Raw genomic sequence first — 21,640 nt, 5'->3', positions numbered from 1 at the left:
GGGAGTGGTGAAGTTAACTGAGGAATCTAGGAAGACTTCGAGATTATTGGGGGGATGGCGCTGCCATTCCCCAAGAAGAGAAGAACAGGGGAGAAGCAAGTCTTGGGGAGGAATCAAGAGTTGCCGTTTGGACATGTGCCCGTGGCGTGTGAGATGCAGCACCGTGGACTGTGGAGGAGACCAGGGCTGACCTGTTCTTTCTGCGGACTCTCTCGTCCTAGGTCATGATCTCTTCCAGCAGCCGGCACTGACGCCTGTGGGGAGTGCCCAGCCCTGGCCAGAGCCCCCAGCTCCACCCCCACCACAGGCCCCGACGCTCCGCCAGGGCTGCTTCTACCTGCTGGTGCTGGTGCCCATCACCTGTGCTCTGCTGCAGCTGTTCACCTGGTCCCAGTTCACGCTGTATGGGAGACGCCTGCACGCGGTCAAAGCCCAGCGTCAGAACCTGTCACGGGCCCAAACCCTGGACGTTAAGACGGTGTGAGGGGAGCGGCAAGGCCACCTGCTGAGGACACTACCTGCAGCCCTGGGTAGCCAGCCCAGTGTCCTGCTCTATCGCCTTCCTGGGGTGCAGCCTGGAGGACAGATGGCGGAGTGGGAGCTCCTGGGGCTGCGTGGGGAGCGTCACTGAGGTCTAAGTTCCTGCTTGGCTGTTGGGCCCAGCTTGGGCAAGGGTTGGGGCATTTGTGCTCAGGGACCTGCTTCCTCCTATGCGGCAGGAGGAAGCAGAGGACCATGAAGGGAGGGGGCCTGCCCTGTGGTCACGTGGGGTTGCTGTGGGCACAGAGGCCTATCCCCCTACCTGGCTGGGGCTGGTGCCCTATGTGGGCCCGGAAACCACTTTGGCCCAGTCAGAGGAAGCTGAGTCCCACCTGCCCCTTGCGGTGGCTTCTCTCAGAACTCTCTGCCTCAGCTGTGCCTGGAGTAGCACGCCCTAGCTGCTGCAGGGCGCCCGCGCCCCCAGCTGGCCTCTCAGCGAGGTTCATTTCATCACAGACTGATCGAAGTCGGTCATTTCTATTCCCACTCCCGAGGTCTGTGCTGTGTGTGGGAGTGGTGGTTTGGGGAACAGGATTCCTTACTTAATAAGAGCAGCCTGGGAGCATTTTCAGAGGTGGGTGGGGGGCCACCCACATCAGAGTCACTGAGGTAGCAGGGAGAGCCTGCAGGCCCGTGGCTGCATGGGCCCTTGGGAGCAAAACAGCTTTCAGGCCTGCGGTCGTAGCCCCAGTGCGTTTCCCATGTACCACTGCTGGACATGGTGGGCAAGGAGGAGTGGCCACTTCTAGGCTAGGGGTCCTTAACCTTGGAGTTGCTGGGGAGCTTGCAAAGATGCTGGTGTCTGAGTTGTTCCCCAAGATTCTGATTTCATGGGTCTGGGTACCGCCTGGCACTGGCGTTTTGGAAAGCTCTGTGGTGATTTTACCGTGCAGCTGGGACTGAGAACCTCTGCTTGAGGTCAGCGTCTCAGCCTCGGCACTACAGACATTTGGGGCTGGGTTGTTCTTTGTTGTGGATGTTTAGCAGCATCCCTGGCCTCTGCCTACTAGATGTCAGCAGCATCTCCCTCCAGTTGTGACGACCAAACATCTCCAGGCATTGCCAAGTGTGTCCTAAGGGGCGAAACTGACTTTGATTGGGAACCACTGTTCTAGGCCAATGGTTATTTGAGGGTGTGCACAGCGGTTAAGAATGTAGGCCCTAGGGCTATATTGCCTGGGTTCAAATTCTAGCTAACAAAGGGCAGAGCTCTGGGAAATTATATAATCTCTCTGTGGCTCTATTTCATTATCTGTAAAGGGAATAACAAACATACTTACACTTTGTACGGTTGGTTGTTGGGAGAATCAAATGGATTAACATTTGTAAGGTGCCTGGAAAACCGCTCCCCCCCCCACCCCCTCCCCGCAAAGTATACAGGTTTAAAATGGAGAACTGATTAATCAGAATATCTGCACGTGGGCCCCGGGAACTGTATTTTAATAGGCTTCTGACTTCAGAGATGTGAAGAGCTGGCCCCCTCATTTGGGGTGGAGTCTCATCCATGGGCTTGGGCATGTGCACAGGCCTGGGACCCTCATTCCTGACCTGGTCTTCGTTGTGAACACCATCTTCTCTGCATCCACCTGACAGGCTGGGGCTTGGGCTAAGGTCAGGCCAAGTCTGGCTGGTGCAACAGTGCCCTCTAGAGGACAGACTAGGCCCAGTCGCAGCCTCAGATTCCAGGCCCACAGCTCCTCCCTCCTCCCACCCCTGCACTGGCTACAGACAGAGGCCCAGCTGATGTGTCTATTGGAACGAGTTTATTTAAGTACACTGGGCCCCACCAGGCAACGTGGTTTGTGCGAGGCTGTGCGAGGGACAGGCTTGGGCTAAGGGGGGGGAGGTGAGCTGGTTAAGCACACTGCAGTCTGTGGGTCGCCACATCGCTTTCACACACACCTGCTGCTGCGGCCCACACCTGGCAGGGCCTTTGGTCGTTGGACGGCATGGGGGAGAATACTGCCTGGAATCTGGGATCAGGGCAGGTCTTGGTGTCACAGGTGAGGGTGCCGGTGAATATCTGCTAGCCCCAGCTTTGCACCATCTGGCCTGAAGAGACTTGGGACCATTGCCAGGCCAGCCCAGTCCAGGTTAGGCACGTGGCCCCACTGGACCAGAGGAGGTGAGCCTGAGCCCATCAGCTCCTGGCACTCTTGTCTGGCCCCTCCCTAACCAAACAAGTACAAAGACAAGAATGGCACAAATCAGCCCAGAGGGGGCCATCTCGCCTCTACAACCTAGTCCCCCCTGGGTCAGCTAGCGTGGGAAAAGGCAACTTAATTGCAGCTCTTTCTCCAGTCCTAAGGAGGCTGGATCCCCAACACCCCTCCTTTGCTAGCAGCCTCCTGTTTCAGAAAATCCAACCAGCAACCAGCCTGTTGATTCCAGGCCGGTGAGCAAGTGGAAGAGGGAGAAAGGAAGAGGCTGGAGTGACTTTGAGTGTAGCCTCTGATCCCAAATGGTCCTGAGGCCTATGGATACTGTCAGTTCACCGTTAGCAGGGAGTGGCGGGGCCCTGGACGCTACGCTAAGCTTAGGTGCTGTAAACGTTAGTGTGAACAGGGTGACTGGCGGGCAGGAGGCAGTGAGCTCCCTCGCTCCAGTTCCTGTACTGAACAAACACTTCAATAAATAAAACTGAAGATGGCTTTGCCCATGGATGGATGGAAAGCAAGGGCCTGGGACCAACAGGCTCCTGAAACTCCCAAGATCCTGGGGTGGGGGTTGGGGGTTAGAGCGTTAACTCTGCCACCAATCAGAAGTAGCACTACTCCTGCCCTCCTCAAATGCCCAGTGTGGTCCTGGTCTCCAGGTGAAGCTGAGGGCATCCTGCCCCCTCCTGATACCGAAGTCTCAGTAACCACTCCTGGAGTGCTTTTCCAGCTTTCTAAACCCAAACTGCAACAAAACCAGACAGAACTCAACCCTGGCCCTCAGTCCGTGATCAAGAGGCATTGAGAGCAGAATGATGAGCAAGGGGAGGCAGCAGCTGCCTTGGGCCGCAGGGCACCCTGGGTGGGGTAGGGGTGGGGCTGGCCCAGCCTAGGATGGGCAGCAGCAAGGTCTCCCGGGGGTTGGGTTTACCTCCCTCTCTGTCTCCCTATGGTAGTAAACATAGTCCCACACAGCCAGCCAAAGACCCCGCTGACGGATCAGGGCCCTCTGCCAGCACTCTTCCCTGTCAGGGGCCAGTTAGTGGTCAACCCCAGGTCTCAGGCCGTCACCATCGTGGGTAGTTCATCGTCCTTTCTGGGCCCCAGGATCCCTGGGATCCCCGGGCCACACGGCACTCGCATATGCGCACACACTCGTACCCACACACCCACACACACACTCATACACACAGGCAATTCCTCGCAAACACTCCGACTCAAGAAAGCGAGTTTTAAAGTGGAGTTAACTTCAGAGAGAGGTGAAGATGATGTCCCAATATTAGAAGGTTTTCCTGTGGATGGATCGGGCACCGTCTTCCTCGTATTCCTTCTTAGAGACCCACATCTTTTTAAAGGTGTCCAGGGAGGCGAGGATGGAGCCCCTGGAGTGGAGGGAATCCAAAGGAACAATATCAGAGAAGGGGAGCGGGTATTCACGGAGCCAGCCAGTCCCCCTGGGGCCAAACCAGACCAGGCTTTTCTTAAAAGGGAGGGGGTGGTGAGGGGTAATCAATGCCTTTGCTTCCTGTTCCGCTCTTATGCCCAGAAGAGCTACTCACCCAATCCATGTGGAATACAGTCTCTCTTGCGGTGCAGATATCTGCAGGGGTGGGTGGAAAGAGGAATCTGAGACGTCCATCCTCCCCTCTCCCTTTCCCTGCCAGTACTCACCTTCATGGCCAATGCTCACCGCCGGTGAGAGCCGGTGGACACATGGATACATTTCAGTGGATATATTTCATACAACAGGCTTTAAGTTATGTCCCTGCTGGACCCTGTGGCCTCTCTGGGGGGTACTGTGGCCAGCGTGCTCATCTGAAGAAACAGGTTCCCGGCATCCCTAAGTATCTATGGCTCCCAGGGAAGCTGGGGCTATCTGCGGGCAAGATTTGGCTCTGTCGGGGGCTGGTGGGAAGCAGACTGTACGGCAGGAACCACACTCCTCCATTCAGGATCCCTCCTTCCTCAGGCAGGCCAGCTCTCCTCAGCAGTCACTAAGATGTTAGACTGTGCCACAGGGGAGCAGCCAAAGTCAGTCTCCTGTCAGTGTTACAGTTTCCCTGAAAGCCCACATGTGGGGCCCTCAGCCTAGCACCCTGCCACATCTGGGTATCAGAACTGCCCCCTTTTGTGAAGAGGGAGAGTGAAGATGGGTCCTCCCCTCTGGCGGGCTTCAGGGGCAGAGTAGAAGCTGGGAGCCATCTGGCGGTACCCGAAAAACTTGGGCAGAGCAGGAGGGGAGGCCACGCCACATGGCCCTCCAGATCCTTGGAGGCTCAGTTCCACCCAGCCCCTGACCCCGCCCCCAGCATGCTCCTACCCTGATCTTCACATCTTTCGGAGCCAGTTTCTTCACTTCACTCAATAGCCTGTCACCAAAACCTGAATGGGCAGGAAAGGAGAATCTCACGTCAATTCTCTGGGCGTCTGGGCCCAGCAGTATGTGGAAGCTTCCTGGGGAAGGGCGCTGAGAGCAAAGACCAACCTTTGAACAGGGTGGAGCCTCCCGAAAGGACGATGTTAGAGAAAAGTGTGCGCCGCAGGTCCATGTCAGACTTCTGGATGGCGAACACCAGCACTTCATGGATGCCCTCGCTCTCCTCGCCGATCAGGTCCGGCCTGAACAGCAGCTCAGGTGCCCGGAATCGGGAAGGACCAATCTGTGGGGGGGCCGCAAGCTTCTCAGGCTGGGGTGGGGGCTGAGGTCCCTCTGGGGGTGGGAATGGAAGAGGGCCCTCTGCCCACGGCTTAGTAACCAGGTGGCTAGGAAGGCCACGCTCAGGCAAGACCTTGTAGGTCAAGGGCCCCAAGGAACAAAGAGAGGGCCCCTGGGAACAAAAAGGAACAAACAGGGCTCCTGGGAAACTACAGAGAGGAAGCTCCTGTGTGTAATCCTAGCTCTGGCACTTGCCAGCCAGAGACTTAATAGATGGATTCATTCATTTGTGGAAATTTCTTCCTATCAATGGAGGTCCAGGGAGATGGAACTCACCCTACACTGTGCCTAAGTGGTTAAGGACAGCACTATACCTCACCCTTCCTAATCCCATTCCGACCTAGGAAAATGCCTCTGGTGCCTCCTCCCCTCCACACAGGACAAGCAAAGTCCCTGGCACCTCGCTCTGCAGGAGATGCTGCAGCTCAAGAGCTACGCTGCTCCAGGCAGACGGTGTGAAGGACCGGACTCCAGCCTGCCCGTGGGAAGTTTGGTTTGGGCCCAGAGCTTTTGGGGCCTGGGGGGCCTGAGGGGAGAGGTCCGGCCGCCTACCTCAATGGTGCTGCCGTCGGGCAGGTAGTACTGTGCCTTCTCCGTCTCTAGTGTCTCATCCTTCTGCGGGTTTATGGATAGGTAGCAGGCTCTCTGCAGAACCAAGCACAAGTCAGGCAGGCAGGAAACCTGGCGCCTACCCAGTCAAAGTCCCCGGGAGCGATGAGCTGCTGCAGAAATCTGCCCATTGCAGTGACTGCCCTAAAGGTCGTTAGAGCTGCATATCCTAAGTGCCACCCAGTGAGGGCTGACAGAAATCTCCCTGCCCCTTCTTAGCATATGCGTTTTCACCTGCTCCACCTTCCTGGTGGGCAAGCGTGGCAACTCAGCTTTCTGGATTTGGGTCTGAGACCACACCCTAGTTTTAGTCCAGACTCAGGTGTTTTTCTCCTACTACTCATACGGTTCTGGGTACCGCCTACCCAGCTCCGAGGTTACCTAGAGCTATAGGTGGCAGGAGGGTTCATTTTACCTAAAAAGAAAAAAGTATTCTGACTTCTTCAAGGATGTAAAAGAACGTACGTAATTTGTACGTAATGTATAAAAAACATTAAATAAACGAGCATGGGTGTGCTCATCACCCAGCTTAGGAAACAGAGGCAGCTCCCTTTCTACCACAAGACGGCAGCACTTTGGAAGGTGAATCCGTCGGGGTCAGGGGACCCAGCTGGAGATCACACAGCTGCCAGGAGGCCTGGCTGCGGAGGGCAGAGCCTGATCCCCAGGACAGGAGCTTCGCCGCTCTTCGCTTCAGGTCGCGGAGGTCCTGGCTGCTGTTCCCACTCCCTCTCCCAGCCCTGGGCCCATGGGGCCAACACTTACTTCTTTTATCGCCTTGACAATCTCAAACTCGGAGGATGAGTGGAAATCATAGCCTTCCTTGCGCAGGTAGAGGCGAAGGAAGCGAGAGACGTCCCGGCCAGCGATGTCGATGCGCATGATTGAGTGGGGCATGGCAAAGCCCTCGTAAATGGGCACGGCGTGGGTGACACCATCCCCAGAATCCAGCACCACACCCGTGGTCCTGCCGGTGGCATAACTGAAGCAAAGGGGGCAAACCATCACCAACCCCTGCCTCCTCACTCTGGGAAGAAACTCACTTCTTGCTAGAGTTCAATGTCAGCTAAACTAAAGCTGGGGCCTGCCTTCTCCAGAAGCCTTCGACTGGACTAAGTACGAAGGCAGCCTGAGCACTGAAGCAAGCAAGCCTGTAGTGTCTGAAGGAAAGGAGCTGAGCCTCTCCAAGCTCCTTCCCCAACCCCCAGCAGAGCAGGTCTTCTAACCGCAGGAGATGGCCTGGCCTTCAACTGCTTCAGGGACCCAGCCTGAGGGACAGTTTTTACTCTCTAGACAAGAGGAAAAAACTCAAATGCCTACAGGGGTCAGGCAGGAAAAGTGAATGAGTAAAAGAAAATAATATCTTCACTTTCATAAAAAACTAGCTTTTTCCCACATGGCCCTCTAGGTCTGTCCTTAGTTTTTTCTCTTTTGGTAAGGACAAGGGTACAGACATATATTTCTGTGATATGAGGGGAAAAACCCACAATGTTTCATAAATAGCAACTGACATTCTGCCTTCGTGTTGGGAGGACAACAGGCAATGGAGAGGACTGTGGTGAAGTCAAGTTTGCAAACCCTATCTAAAGTGCAGCTGCTATTTTATTTCAGCTCCAGCTGATTTTTGTTCTAGAGGAATGCAGGCCCAGCATTACCAGATCTTCCCATTTTTTCAGAGAAGCCAGAAATTTGGATTTTGATAGGAAATGTCCTAATTTTTAAATGCTGGCTCACAATTTTTTAATGGGGCCAAACACATGCCGTCTGTAGGTCACCAGTGTACGATCTCGGCAATATACCTAACCCTGGTGTGAGGCAGGTTGGGAGCATGACAGAATGATGGGGGTGTGAGAACAGGGAACACAGAGGTGTTTTCATCACGACCCTATCACCAGCCTTGCATAGCACCCGGCACAAGTAGGCCCTGAAATAATACCCGAAGTCATTACACGGGCCTGCAGGGAGAGCTGTTGCAGCACATGGCCTTTCCAGCAGGCTGAGTGGAGAGCCTCTGGCACCAAACCAGCACGGAGTTACGAGACTGGGAGACAGCCTCAATGCTCCCTTTCCCACCATCCAACCTTCCCTGGCAGAGATGCTCAGGTGACTCTGAACCAACCCAAAGGAGAGGCAGCCTCGATTCTGCCAAAGGACTGCTTTCCCCACAAGGGGCCAGGCTAGCCAGCCAGCTGCTACTCACAGGCTGAGAACAGCTTGCATGGAGATGAAAAGGGCTGGCACATTGAAGGTCTCGAAGAAAACTTCAGCAGCTCGTTCCCGGTTTTTCCGCGGGTTTAAAGGCGCCTCCGTCAGGAGCACAGGATGCTGGTGAAAGATGCCCAGACGGCAATCAGGGCGAGGTCAGATTCCCACCCCTCATTAGTACTGTGTGGCTGGTTGGAGAGCTCAGGCGACCTTTGTCAGCCTCTCTCCAAAAAAGGACAAACTGGGCTTGTCACCTATCCCCACCCAAGTCAGTTTCTCAACTTTCTAAATTCACACCCCCTTTAAAGTCTCATTCTGTCCTCATCCCCTACTCCCCTCCTTGTCTTCCAAGATTCTTATATAGGTCCTTGGTACCTACTGTATAGCTCCAATTGTCAAGATTTTGCTAAACTCTAAATTTGGAATTATTATGATAAAAATAATAGTTAAAAAATTTTTTTCAAAATAGAAAGTTGAATTTCAATATTGACTGTACTTTTAAAAAATGGAACATATCCCTCCCCCGGAAATTCTGATAAGCCTAGTATGCACCTTCCTTTTGTGTTTCTGAGTTGAGACTTCCTTTCTTAGAAGGTAAAGAGTATAGGCTCTGAAGTCTGAAAGACGTGGGTTTGAATCCCAGCTCTACTACTCTGTTCGCTGGGTGATCTTAAAAACACCACCTGGCTTCTCTGACCTTCTGTTCCCTTGTTTATAAAATGGAGATAATACTACCTGTATCTCATAGGAATGCTGTGAAGATTAAATGCGAACATGTCTGGAAAGCACACGGCCTGGTGCCTAGAACATGAGACTCAAAACGCTCGTGGCGGTTATCATCGTCATCCGCCTCATCTCTGAGGTAGGGGCTCTGCCTGCTCTGCACACCCCGCAGGGGCACCTGAACATAGGACCCTCACCTCCTCTGAGAAAGTCTGCAGCTGGTCCTTAGAATAGACGTATTGCCAGATGCGCTCCATGTCGTTCCAGTCCTTGACGATGCCGTGCTCCATGGGGTAGCGGATGGAGAGCAGTCCTCGGTGCTCCTGGGGGCAGAGAGCAGCACTTACAGCAGCAGCCAGCCTCTCAGCAGGGCTGCCAGGTGGGCCCTGCTCTTCCAGGGCCTGCAGTCCTCAACCACAGCTAAGGGCGGGCCACCCAGCCTCCAAGTCTCTAAACTGTATGCTGCGAACTGTACTCGGTGCCCAATCAGCTGGCAAAGCAAAGGGCTTCTGCATTTCCGTGGGCCGCTGGGTGGCACCCTCCTCATTGCCTGGTTCCAGGACACAATCTCCTGGCATTTGCAACCAAGGCTGGCAACAATGATTCTGTTGTTCTACTTCTAGAAGCTGCCTGAGGGCTCTGCCAAACTGTGCTAATTAACTTATCCCCAGGGTATCCCAGCTAGAATCTCCCCCTAATCACTTCTGCCAAAAAAATAACGAAGCCAGTCAACTTAATCATTGGCAATGTAGTGACAGAGTACAGAAGGAAGGCGAAAGCCCTCTTTTCTAGACTGGTCTCTATATCCCAAAGTGGGGTTCCAGATATATTTTCTCCAAAACCAGAGGCTGTTCCTGGGAGAAAGAAACCAACTAGGTTTACTCTCTCTAGAATGAGAGAGTGAAAGGGGAGAGTTCAAGAGGAAATTGCTCCTTTTACTCATGGCCATGTCCCACTGTGGGACACTGCCCGAGTGGGGAATAATGAAGGTCCCCTGCTGGCTTGAGGTTTCTTCAATAGGACGGGGGATTACCTCCGCTTTGGGGCCAATGAAGATGTCGCCTTCGAGGGCACCTGCCATGACACGAACGTGCTTGGGTCTGCCCACACTACAAAAGAGAGCGGGGAGGTCCATCACTTTTCATTTCATGACACAACACATGACAGAACACGGGAAGGATGTACTGATGCACGTACTTGGATGGGAAGAAATATACTCAATTCTACTGTGATTATTGTTGAGGAATGAGATTATAGTTGATTTTGATTTTCTTCTTTCTACTTTTCTGCACTTCCCACAATTTCTATAATAAACATGTATTATTTTATTTTTTTGTATTTATTATTTTAAGTCATTTGTATTTCATATATTTATTATATTTATATTATTTTATAAGTTATTAAAACAAATTCTGGAGGATTCAATACCTCTAGTTCTTCTTTTTCCACAGTATATATGCAGATCAAGAGAGACAGGGAAACAAGAATTCATTTAGATCGATTAACTCAAAAAGTTTTTGTGTCCTTAGCCTCCTGCCCAGGCCTCCTATTAAGGAAAACTGTTATGTTGTAACTGACAGATGGCCTTTCTTCCTTTTTCTGCTGCTTTGAGCCCCTTTCCCAGGCACCCGTGCCCTTTTCCTGCCTGCAATCTCTCTGCCTTAGGAAGAAAGTGCTGAGAAAAAAACTCATTCTGGGGCTTCCCCGGGGGTGCAATGGTTAAGAACCTGCCTGCCAATACAGGGGACACGGGTTCAAGCCCTGGTCCGGGAAGATCCCACATGCTGCGGAGCAACTAAGCCCCAACTAAGCCCGTGTACCACAACTACTGAGCCTGCGCTCTAGAGCCCGTGTGCCACAACTACTGAAGCCCGCGCGCTTAGAGCCTGTGCTCCACAACAAGAGAAGCCACTGCAATGAGAAGCCCTCGCGCCGCAACTAGAGAAAGCCCGCGTGCAGCAACGAAGACCCAATGCAGCCAAAAATAAAAATAAATAAATTTATTTAAAAAACCCCAAAAACTCATTCTCACTAGGACGGTAGGTATGGTTTAATGTTAAACCCCATCCTGGGTGATAGGAGAATTTTAAGAAGAGGGTTCCATGAAGAGACTGTCATCCAAAGCAATGAGTCACCAATGATAACATTTTTGGCATCAGATAAAATCAAATAAAAAAAAATTCACCTCTCGGATTGTACCCTGCAGGCAACTGTCTGCTTACTCCAAAAGCCAGCTCCTGTCCCTTGCTTGTTGTTTTGAGTACCAAGGCTGACCCAAATGAGAGATCCTTTCTCCCTAAAAGATGGAGGGCTGACACCATAATAAAGCTGACAAGCCTCCCAAGCTTCTGACTAAGCTACAGAATGACTTACTAGTTTGGAAAGCAGTATTTGGGGATCTGATCACCAGCAAAACCAGCTTTAATCACACCGGATCCCTGAGGAGAGAGAGAAAGAGAAGTCACAATATCACAAAAACAAGAGGAGATATATATCATACAGTATGTATAATATGGTTCCATCTTTACTTTAAAAAGAGAGAGACCTTATACTTATGTATACTATAACCACTTGTATGAGAATCTGAACAGTGAACGCACACCAAAGGGAGGGCAGTGGGGCTGGGGATGGTGAGGGGCATTTCTATTGCATACTCTGAATATTATTTGATTTTTATGTATTCTTTGACTTTTCTACATTGAACATGTTTTACTTTCAGAATTAAAAAGGGAAATTAATATTAATAAAGGGGAGAAATAAAAGAGCTCTTGAGGAGAGAAGAGGAAAGTGACTAGAAGCACGAAAGCAGCCAAGTTTAGGAACGTAACCAAGGTGGGAAGAGCGCACGATTCTGTTATACCACCACGGAACGCTTCTAACCTACTTTCCCAGCTCAGACCCAAACTATCCCTGCCCTCCAAGGCCTCTATGACAGACACCACCATGAGCGCTGCCATACTTGAAGTTAACTCCAATATGACACATGTTGTCTGGTTCTGACTACAGGGTCAGACCACTATGCTTTGTGGGGGGTTTGTGGTTGTTGTTTTGTTTTTTCACTATGCTTTGCTTTACCTGTTGGTCTCTTGAGGTAAAGAGCAAGAAAGCCCTAAAGCACTGTCTGAGAAGAATCTGATGTCTCCCACCATCATCTCTGGCACCACCCGGGCCCAGCCAAAGTAAACATTGACTCTGGACATCAACTCCACGCAGGACAGATGTCGAGGCCTGATACTGCTTGAGATTCACCCTGTTTTCTTCCTTCTTAATTCTTCTACCACCACACCTGATACCCTCATCCTTCCACCCCCCAACACAGTTTGCAGCTGCAAGTGTAATTAGGGCAAGCCTTTTCCTGCTGCATGTTGACCACTTCTCCTGGGGCGAGTGTAATATTGATATTTCCAGGACCTACACAGCAAGCAGTAAATACATCAGGAGAGCTAACTAGCCAAGGTTACCTTGGTACCAAACGCTTCCTGGCAACAGCCCTAGATCCCTCTCTGTCTCTTATTTCTTTTCTTTTTTTTTATATTTTTATTTTTTTAACATCTTTATTGGAGTATAATTGCTTTACAATGGTGTGTTAGTTTCTGCTTTATAACAAAGTGAATCAGTTATACATATACATATGTTCCCATCTCTCCTCCCTCTTGTGTCTCCCTCCCTCCCACCCTCCCTATCCCACCCCTCTAGGTGGTCACAAAGCACTGAGCTGATCTCCCTGTGCTATGCGGCTGCTTCCCACTAGCTATCTATTTTACATTTGTTAGTGTATATATGTCCATGCCACTCTCTCACTTTGTCACAGCTTACCCTTCCCCCTCCCCATATCCTCAAGTCCATTCTCTAGTAGGTCTGTGTCTTTATTCCCATCTTGCCCCTAGGTTCTTCATGACCTTTTTTTTTTTTTTTTTTCTTAGATTCCATATATATGTGTTAGCATACGGTATTTGTTTTTCTCTTTCTGACTTACTTCACTCTGTATGACAGACTCTAGGTCCATCCAACTCACTACAAATAACTCAATTTCGTTTCTTTTTATGGCTGAGTAATATTCCATTGTATATATGTGTCACATCTTCTTTATCCATTCATCTGTTGATGGACACTTAGGTTGCTTCCATGTCCTGGCTATTGTAAATAGAGCTGCAATGAACATTTTGGTACATGACTCTTTCTGAATTATGGTTTTCTCAGGGTATATGCCCAGTAGTGGGATTGCTGGGTCGTATGGTAGTTCTATTTTTAGTTTCTTAAGGAACCTCCATACTGTTCTCCATAGTGGCTGTATCAATTTACATTCCCACCAACAGTGCAAGAGTGTTCCCTTTTCTCCACACCCTCTCCAGTCTGCTCTTCTATAGGAGAAGGGCAGGGGGTGGGGTGGGGTGAGATGGGTCATCCTGGTGCCTGATCGTAGCAAGACAGAGGGAGGAGGTAAGAAGTGGTTGAAGGACAGGGAAAGCAGTATGGGAGGAGAGCAGGGCAAGCCAGTTCTCTAAGACAGCAGGAACCTCTGCCAACAGAAAAAACAGGAGACAATGTGCAAACTCATTGGCCTGGGCAGAACAGCAAGGAGCCTGGAAAAGGTGCAGCTGTAAACTGAGCTCAAAGACCGGGAAGGAGGAAAAGACTATCTTACTGCAAACCCAAGGGCTCTGGGACAGCAGCACAGCTAGTGAGAAGAACACTGTACAAGAGAACGCTGGGAACTTGTGAGCTCAAGCTTCCAATAATTGCCTACTGCCTTCATCTGGGTGTGGTGATGTCAGCAGACTAACTGGATCTCCTGGTAGAGGTTGAAAACAAGAAAAGTAATCTAGAGTCTGTACTTCAGACTCTAGAATTTTTTTTTTTTTTTGGCTGTACCGCGTGGCATACGGGATCTTAGTTCCCTGACCAGGGATTGAACCTGTGCCTCCCACAGTAGAAGCGCAGTGTTAGCAACTGGATCGCCAGGAAAGTTCCTAGATATTTTTAAGAGATGACTTTCCTGGATATTTGAGTTTGAGTTTACTAGCAAAAGGACTGGAGGCTGAGTGACAAGGCAGATTAAGATGTTAGGTTCTTTTCTTTCTCTCCATCCTTCCCAGCAAGAGTATAACAGGCCCAGTTCAAATACCACCACCTTGCTCCTGAAGAATAATCCCCAGTTGGAATTAATTATCCTCTTCCTATTATCTCCCCAAATCACCATTACCTGTTTTACTAGATAGCATAAATTTCATTCTGCTTTTTTTTAAAAAAACATATATATACTTTTGATGTGGACCATTTTTTTAAGTCTTTATTGAACTTGTTACAATATTGCTTCTGTTTTATGTTTTTTTTTTTTTTTTTTTTTGCCCGTGAGGCATGTGGGCTCTTAGCTCCCCGACCAGGGATCGAACCTGCACCCCCTGCATTGGAAGGCGAAGTTTTAACCACTGGGCCGCCAGGGAAGTCCCCTCATTCTGCTTTCTATTCGGATTTATGGTTTCCACTTTTGTCTCTTTTCAGCGCAAATTCCTTGAAGTCAGAGACTCTGTATATCAGCAGTATCTCACATGTGCAAGGTACTTGAATAGATGCTGGCTGACTAAAATGAAAACCAAGCTCAAATGATGGAGCTGATGAAGCCTGAAGTATGGAACCTGAATGAGCAGCTGGAATGCCAGAAGCCCCAGGCAGAGGTGGTACAGGGAAGGCAAAGGCAGTGTTGGGAATGAAGCTGGGTCTGGTTCCACCAGACCCAGCTTGTCCCTGCAGTTCCACGAGCTGCCTGGCAGGCCAGCTGAAGAATGGGTGAAGAATGGGTGGGGATGGGGGAGCCTGCTGAGTTGCCTCTACTCTGCGCAAGCCATACCATAAGAGCATATAAAAGGGGCAAGTCAATTTCTTCAGGGTCATGTCAATTTCTTTAACAGTATTTGTAACTAGGAACTGTATACCTGGCAAATGAGCTGCCACTCTGTTATTCACTCTGGCAAACAAATGCCAAGTAAACAAATGCCTTTTAGAAGCTACTTGAAAAAGTAGTCTCATTAAACATTTGATTTTGGGGACTCGAGTCTGCTGCCAGCCACCACTGACAATTCTCCTTCTGATGCAGGCAAACGAATAGCAAATCCTTCAGCAAGGCTCTCCCAGTACCTGCTGGCTATAGGCCTTGTGGCTTGGGCAATCTTATCCTAAGCACTGATTATTCTTGACATGCTGGGAAGGAGGCTAGCTGTCTGACATTTTACAAGTGGGAAGAGGATGCTGAGAGGTGGAGCCTCAGATTCTAGGATACTGGTGGCCCATTTTGGCCCAAAGACATATTTTGTTTGGCCCACAAAGTAGTTTTTTTTTTAAAAATTAATTTATTTATTTTTGGCTGCGTTGGGTCTTTGTTGGTGCATGTGGGTTTTCTCTAGTTGCGGCTATTCTTTGTTATGCTGCGTGGGCTTCTCATTGAGGTGACTTCTCTTGTTGAGGAGCATGGGCTCTAGGCGCGTGGGCTTCAGTAGTTGTGGCTCTTGGGCTCTAGAGCGCAGGCTCAGTAGTTGTGGCACACGGGCTTAGTTGCTCCGCGGCATGTGGGATCTTCCCGGACCAGGGCTCGAACCTGTGTCCCCTGCATTGGCAGGCGGATTCTTAACCACTGCGCCACCAGGGAAGTCCCCCACAAGGTAGTTTTTTAAAAACAACTTTATTGAGATAAAATTCACATGCCGTACAATTTACCCATTTAAGGTATGTAATTCAGTGGTTCTTAGTATAGTCACAGAGTGTACAATCATTCACCACAATCTAATTTTAAAACTTTTTCATCATCCCCCAAAGAAACGCTGTATTCATTAGCAGCCACTCTCCATCCTTACCACCACCAACCCCCAGCCCTAGGCAACTACTAATCTACTTTCTGTCTCCATAGACCACAAACTACTTTTACATTAACTTCTAACAGTTAAAAAATTAGAGATTGCACATGAAATTTAATACTTCTGATTTCTCTTGAAAAATCAGAAGACATGGCAACACTGGGCCTGCATTCCTACATGGGGACAACTGGCTGGAAATGAGAAGCAGCTGGCCCTTTGGTCAGGTGTGCCCAGTGCACCTTCCAGATTCCTCACACTGTTGTTAAGGCTACCTTCTCCCCCCGGCTACCCCGACCTTTTTAATGTATCTGCTTGGCCTCCGCAGGCATTGAGTTCGAGACCCCTATTCTAGATATGCTTTCTAGCTTGATGTGAAGCACATCCATGGCTCTCAAAATACACATAATTGAATAGTGAGATTATCTCTGCAAGCCACCTCCTCTTCACTCTCTCCGTCAGACTACGGATGGATTCTTGCTGCAGTTGTATAACCAACAGCCTGAAAGTCACACCACAAGTGACGGTGTTACATAAATATATTGACTTCATTTCCTCAGCTAATTCTAGTGTCCCTTAAACTTAAGTTAATCAGCAGATCTTAAGAGCTGATGACAATCAACAGATGAATGGATAAAGAAGATGTGGCACATATATACAATGGAATATTACTCAGCCATAAAAAGAAATGAAATTGAGTTATTTGTAGTGAGGTTGATGGACCTAGAGTCTGTCATACAGAGTGAAGTAAGTCAGAAAAAGAAAAACAAATACCGTATGCTAACACATATATATGGAATCTAAAAAAAAATGGTTCTGAAGAACCTAGGGACAGGACAGGAATAAAGACGCAGATGTAGAGAATGGACTTGAGGACACGGGGAGGGGGAAGGGTAAGCTGGGACAAAGTGAGAGAGTGGCATGGACTTATATATACTACCAAATGTAAAATAGATAGCTAGTGGGAAGCAGCTGCATAGCACAGGGAGATCAGCTCGGTGCTTTGTGACCACCTAGAGGGGTGGGATAGGGAGGTTGGGAGGGAGATGCAAGAGGGAGGAGATATGGGGATATATGTATATGTATTGCTGACTCACTTTGTTATAAAGCAGAAACTAACACACCATTGTAAAGCAATTATACTCCGATAAAGATGTTAAAAAAATAAAAAGAGCTGATGACAAATTGTTAAAAAAAAATAAGACAATTAGTGAAATTTGAACATTGACTAGATATTTGATGATATTAAGGAATTATTATTAATTTTATTAGGTTTGATAATAGTATATTGGTTACGTTTTTAAAAGAGTGTGGGGACTTCCCTGGTGGCACAGTGGATAAGACTCCGCACTCCCAATGCAGGGGGCCAGGCTTCGATCCCTTGTCAGGGAACTAGATCCCAAATGCATGCCACAACTAAGGAACCCGCCTGCCACAACTAAGAACTGGTGCAACCAAATAAGTAAAAAATAAAAAAATAAATAAATGATAAAATAAAAGAGTGTGGAAGAGGGAAGTGGGTGGGAATGTAGATTGGCCAAGAGTTGATAACCATTTCATCTAGGTGATGGATACGTGGATGTTTGTTATACTATTCCCCCTCCTTTTGTTTATATTTGAAATTTTCTATAATAAGGAGAGCTGGCAAATAAGATGATAACACTTAAGTAAAAATTCAAAACATAAATACTATACACACACACATTATAAAATACATATGTCCATAAAATCATGGATGGAAAGGAGCACATCAATTTTACGATGATGGTTTGCTTCTGGGGTTATGTCTGGACCAGAAAGAAAGGATGGGATTGTAGATGGGTACAAAGAGGCTTCAATTATATCTCTAACGTTTTATTTCTTAAAAAAATATGAAGCAAATATGGCAAATGACATTTATTAAATCTGGGTGGAAGACACATGCTACATGGGTGCTTGTTATATACTTCTCTGAACTTTTCTGTGTGTTTAAATTTTCCCACTTTTCAAAAAGGGGGCTGAAGCAGCGTAACATTCCCCCCAAACAGTTAAATTCTTAGCTTGAAAAACTTGTAAAGATCTGGTATTGTTCCTGCATTTAGGCCCACACAGTATGGTCACGAAGACAATCTTAAAATTGACCAGAATGTTGATCCATTTTAGGAAAGAACTTAACCTTCGAGATCTTCACAAAGATTTGAGCTTCAGAATAAACGTAGTATTCTAATCAAAGTGTTGTGGTCCTCAGAATGTGGCCTGGGAGCTGCCCTCCTCTTTCTTGTATTACTATCTATGATATGCCTTTGGGAAGAATGACTTATGTTTGTTTGTTTGTTTATTTATTTATTTATGGCTGCATTGGGTCTTCGTTGCTGTGTGCGGGCTTTCTCTAGTTGTGGCGAGCGGGGGCTACTCTTCGCTGCGGTGTGCGGGCTTCTCATTGTCATGGCTTCTCTTGTTACAGAGCACGGGCTCTAGGCACGCGGGCTTCAGTAGTTGTGGCACGCAGGCTCAGTAGCTGTGGCTCGTGGGCTCTAGAGCACAGGCTCAGCAGTTGTCGCGCACAGGCTTAGTTGCTCCGCAGCAAGTGGGATTCTCCCAGACCAGGGCTCGAACCCATGTCCCCTGCATTGGCAGGCGGACTCTTAACCACCGCGCCACCAGGGAAGTCCCATGACTTATGTTTTTTAAAATACCAATCACTTTATTGTTGTCATTGTCATTAAAGCGTACACACACACACACACACACACACACACACACCTCCATTTTCCTCAATAAATTCTGATGAATTGGTTTGGTGCCAGAATTGGATGAAAGGGGTGGTCAACAATTGTCTTAAGACTGGGAAAGGCTGTGAACTGATAATGGGGCTGTTCTCTCTTTTCCCTGCTTTCTTTGCTCTCCTTTCTTTTAATTACACTCGCTTTATTTATTTATTTATTTTTAAAATAAATTTATTTTATTTTTGGCTGCATTGGGTCTTTGTTGCTGCATGCGGGCTTTCTCTAGTTGCAGCGAGCAGGGGCTACTCTTCGTTGCAGTGTGCAGGCTTCTCATTGAGGTGGCTTCTCTTGCTGTGGAGCACGGGCTCTAGGCGCGCGGGCTTCAGTAGTTGTGGCACGCAGGCTCAGTAGCTGTGGCTCGTGGGCTCTAGAGCACAGGCTCAGTAGTTGTGGCACACGGGCTTAGTTGCTCCGCGGCATGTGGGATCTTCGCAGACCAGGGCTCAAACCCGTGTCCCCTGCGTTGGCAGGCAGATTCTTAACCACTGCACCACCAGGGAAGCCCAATTACACTCTCTTTAGCCCAGAAATAAAATTGTGGCAGCATGGTAAGCTATGGAGCTGTTGAATCTGCTAGAGACACATTCGCAAAATATAAAGTTGGCTCAAATATTTCAAATGATTTTTCCTATCCATCTTTCACTTTGAAACAAAACAAAACAAAACTCTCTAAATATCAAACAGCAAGAACTACCTGAGGCCCCATATCTAAAACTGTGGCAGATGCTCAGTAAATCCTAGTGGGAAAATTACTTAAGTTTCTCCTATTTTACCTTTTGGTGGGATTGTTGGCATAATAAAGGAAATGTTTTCCCAGAAAAAAGCAAGTCTATTCCTTAAGTCTTAAAACTGAAAATGCACCACAGCTTTGATGCATTTCAAATACACTACCAAGAAAGAGAAAGAAGGAACTAAGAAGCATTTGCTTAAGTGACATTAAAGAAAATGTATGGAGATAGAACTGCTGCCTGACAAATCCAGAAGCAAAGGATCTGGTGGGATGGACAGACTTCTGCACTGCTGATGAAAACAGGAGATTGCTAATTTTTTTTTTTTTTTTCCTTTTTAAAACTAAGAAAAAGGCAGATGAAGCACACACAAACTGGCTGAAGATAGAAATAGTGTTCTCTGAAAATCAACATCAAGAACAAGGAGTCCTACTCAACCCTGTGCAGTAACTAACTAGGCTCCCCCCACCCCCCCACAATCTTTTATTTAGGGACATCTTTGTTACCGTGGTAGAGATATTCAGTCATTTATCCCCCCACCCATCAGTAAAATTAAAAACCTGATGTGCACATAGTGGTGTCAGGCCCTAGATACTGTATGTGGGAGGGAGGTGAGGAAAGAGAGAGTAATGAAAAACGAAGGAATACCATTTTTTTCCCACCAGGGTTTAATAGTCTAATGAAGCAGACAAAAAAAAAAAAAAAAAAAATTGCTCCCCAACATGAGATGTCTCACTGAGCTCAACCTCCTTCCTGAAGAGAAGGAAAGCTAACCAAAGAAGCACCATTCTTTGGAAAAAGTGAGGAATTTAGAACCCAATCTCAATCTGAGTCTTGGCTCCTTAATTCATAAACCAGGTGGTTTGAATACTGTTAGTTAACCTCTCCAAGCCTCACTTTTCTGCATATTTCAAGTCCTATCTACATATCAGTGTTGAAGCTTAAATGAGATGATGCAAATGAAAGGACCTTGCAAGTGCGCAAGGTCCCAAGGGCTGAATCAACGGAGCGAATCTGACAGTCAGCTTAAGACAGAATTGGCAGTTTTTCCTCAATGGAGGGACTTAGAGACTTAGAAGGGGATTAGAAAAGTAGCAACCAATCTCCGTGAGACCAAACCTTTGAGTGGAAGACAGAAATCCATTTTTTTTTTTTAACAACTGCCTCTTTCCGTCAAAAATAAGAGCTGTATTTAGATTCTTTCCATTTGTCACTACTGATGCATTTGCGTGGGGTACTATCAAGAGGAATAATGAAGCACCGGATTTAGGGCACCTACACTGTGCGACCTTGGGCTCACTTTTACCTCTTCGCGCTTCAGTTTTCACACTTGTAAAACGAGGTTCAAAATTCCTGCCTCAACTATTCACCCGGTTTTTGTGAGGATCCAGTTCGAATGTATGTGAAACCCCCGTGTAAGCGCTAGAGCGCCTGGCAAATATTATGTTTAGTAATTTTTTCCCCCAGAAACTAGGCGTTCCGAAGAGGAAGGTACCTCCCTACTTGCTTTGTCACTCTCCTTTCTTCTCGACTTTTATTAACTCTGTAATTTATAATCACAGAAAAAAGTGAAATCCTAAGTCCATTTCTGGCACCAGACTCTCGGGCCCCACCCAGGTACACCGCCAAGCCTTCCGGCCGGCTCGGAATCTAAGGAACCTTAGCCCTTCTCCACCAGCAGGCGGGCCCTAGCCAGTCAGGCCGCACCACTGGGAGTCCCAGAAACCAATCCCAACAGCCCTCGTGCACCGCCCCGCCCCTTAGAGTGGCGAAACACTATGGCGGCTCGGAAGAACGACAGGGGTGCGAGCCAATCACTGCAGAGGGCTGCCCTCATCCTGCAAGGCCCAGAGGCGGGGTCATCGGTCAAGATGGAGAACCAGAGGAGCCAATAGAGTTATCGGAAACTGGGGAGGGGCGGGCGCCGGGCGCTCACAGAGAGGTTAAGGCCCCTCGAGCCAAGGGCCCAAGGACCCTGCCTGGACTACAACCCTTCCCTTTATCCATCCCAAGGTTCTCCATCCTATGGTTGCTGGCCGGCTGGCCGCCCTGTCTGCGGACTACGGGTCGGGGGAGGACGGAGGCGGCGGCGGCTGAACCCGCCTGACAGGCCGGGCCAGTGACAAAGAGCCGGCGGCCCAGACTGAAACACGGGAAGCGATCCCTTCGGGGAGGAGAGCATAAGCCCCGCTAGGGGGATGCAACTCACATTGTCGATCACGACAGGCTGGTTGGCGATCACATCGTAGGACTCCATGGCAGAGGAATCTCTCCTTCTGAGGAAGGAACTGCCAGCCTGGTCCGCCGCTAACGCCACTGACACACATGCGCAGTCTAGCCGCCGGTACAGGGC

At 48.7% G+C, this 21,640-nt stretch overlaps 2 protein-coding genes across 4 annotated transcripts in view; one reads left to right on the top strand and one right to left on the bottom strand.

Moving 5' to 3' along the window:
- MFSD13A (major facilitator superfamily domain containing 13A) overlaps nucleotides 1-3,193 on the top strand; it is a 25,094-nt gene extending 21,901 nt beyond the window's left edge. For all 3 annotated transcript variants that reach the window (XM_059900681.1, XM_059900679.1, XM_059900680.1), the window contains one exon: nucleotides 222-3,193. In XM_059900681.1, the coding sequence (XP_059756664.1) occupies nucleotides 222-484 (263 nt within the window). In that variant the 3' untranslated portion in view covers nucleotides 485-3,193. The remainder of the gene's footprint in view (nucleotides 1-221) is intronic.
- ACTR1A (actin related protein 1A) lies at nucleotides 2,289-21,640 on the bottom strand. The gene is made up of 11 exons (XM_059900683.1): nucleotides 21,497-21,640; nucleotides 11,323-11,387; nucleotides 9,983-10,058; nucleotides 9,147-9,272; nucleotides 8,222-8,346; nucleotides 6,787-7,003; nucleotides 5,965-6,057; nucleotides 5,182-5,356; nucleotides 5,017-5,078; nucleotides 4,256-4,296; nucleotides 2,289-4,078 (listed from the first exon to the last, which is right to left on the bottom strand). The coding sequence occupies exons 1-11, from the start codon at nucleotides 21,542-21,544 to the stop codon at nucleotides 3,976-3,978; spliced, it is 1,131 nt and encodes a 376-aa protein (XP_059756666.1). The 5' UTR covers nucleotides 21,545-21,640; the 3' UTR covers nucleotides 2,289-3,975.

Source organism: Balaenoptera ricei, chromosome 16 (genome assembly GCF_028023285.1).
Source record: "Balaenoptera ricei isolate mBalRic1 chromosome 16, mBalRic1.hap2, whole genome shotgun sequence".
Classification (NCBI taxonomy): domain Eukaryota; kingdom Metazoa; phylum Chordata; class Mammalia; order Artiodactyla; family Balaenopteridae; genus Balaenoptera; species Balaenoptera ricei.
The sequence above is the reverse complement of the archived record's forward strand: the minus strand, read 5'-3'. Positions and strand labels throughout refer to the sequence as shown.

Excerpts from the sequence above, each read along its gene's own strand:
- ACTR1A (XM_059900683.1), bottom strand. The coding sequence starts at position 21,544 with ATGGAGTCCTACGATGTGATCGCCAACCAGCCTGTCGTGATCGACAAT. Across the intron at positions 10,059-11,322 it reads AAATACTGCTTTCCAAACTA|TGTGGGCAGACCCAAGCACG; the intron begins GTAAGTCATTCT and ends TCTCTTTTGTAG. Across the intron at positions 6,058-6,786 it reads TTGTCAAGGCGATAAAAGAA|AGAGCCTGCTACCTATCCAT; the intron begins GTAAGTGTTGGC and ends TTGGTTCTGCAG.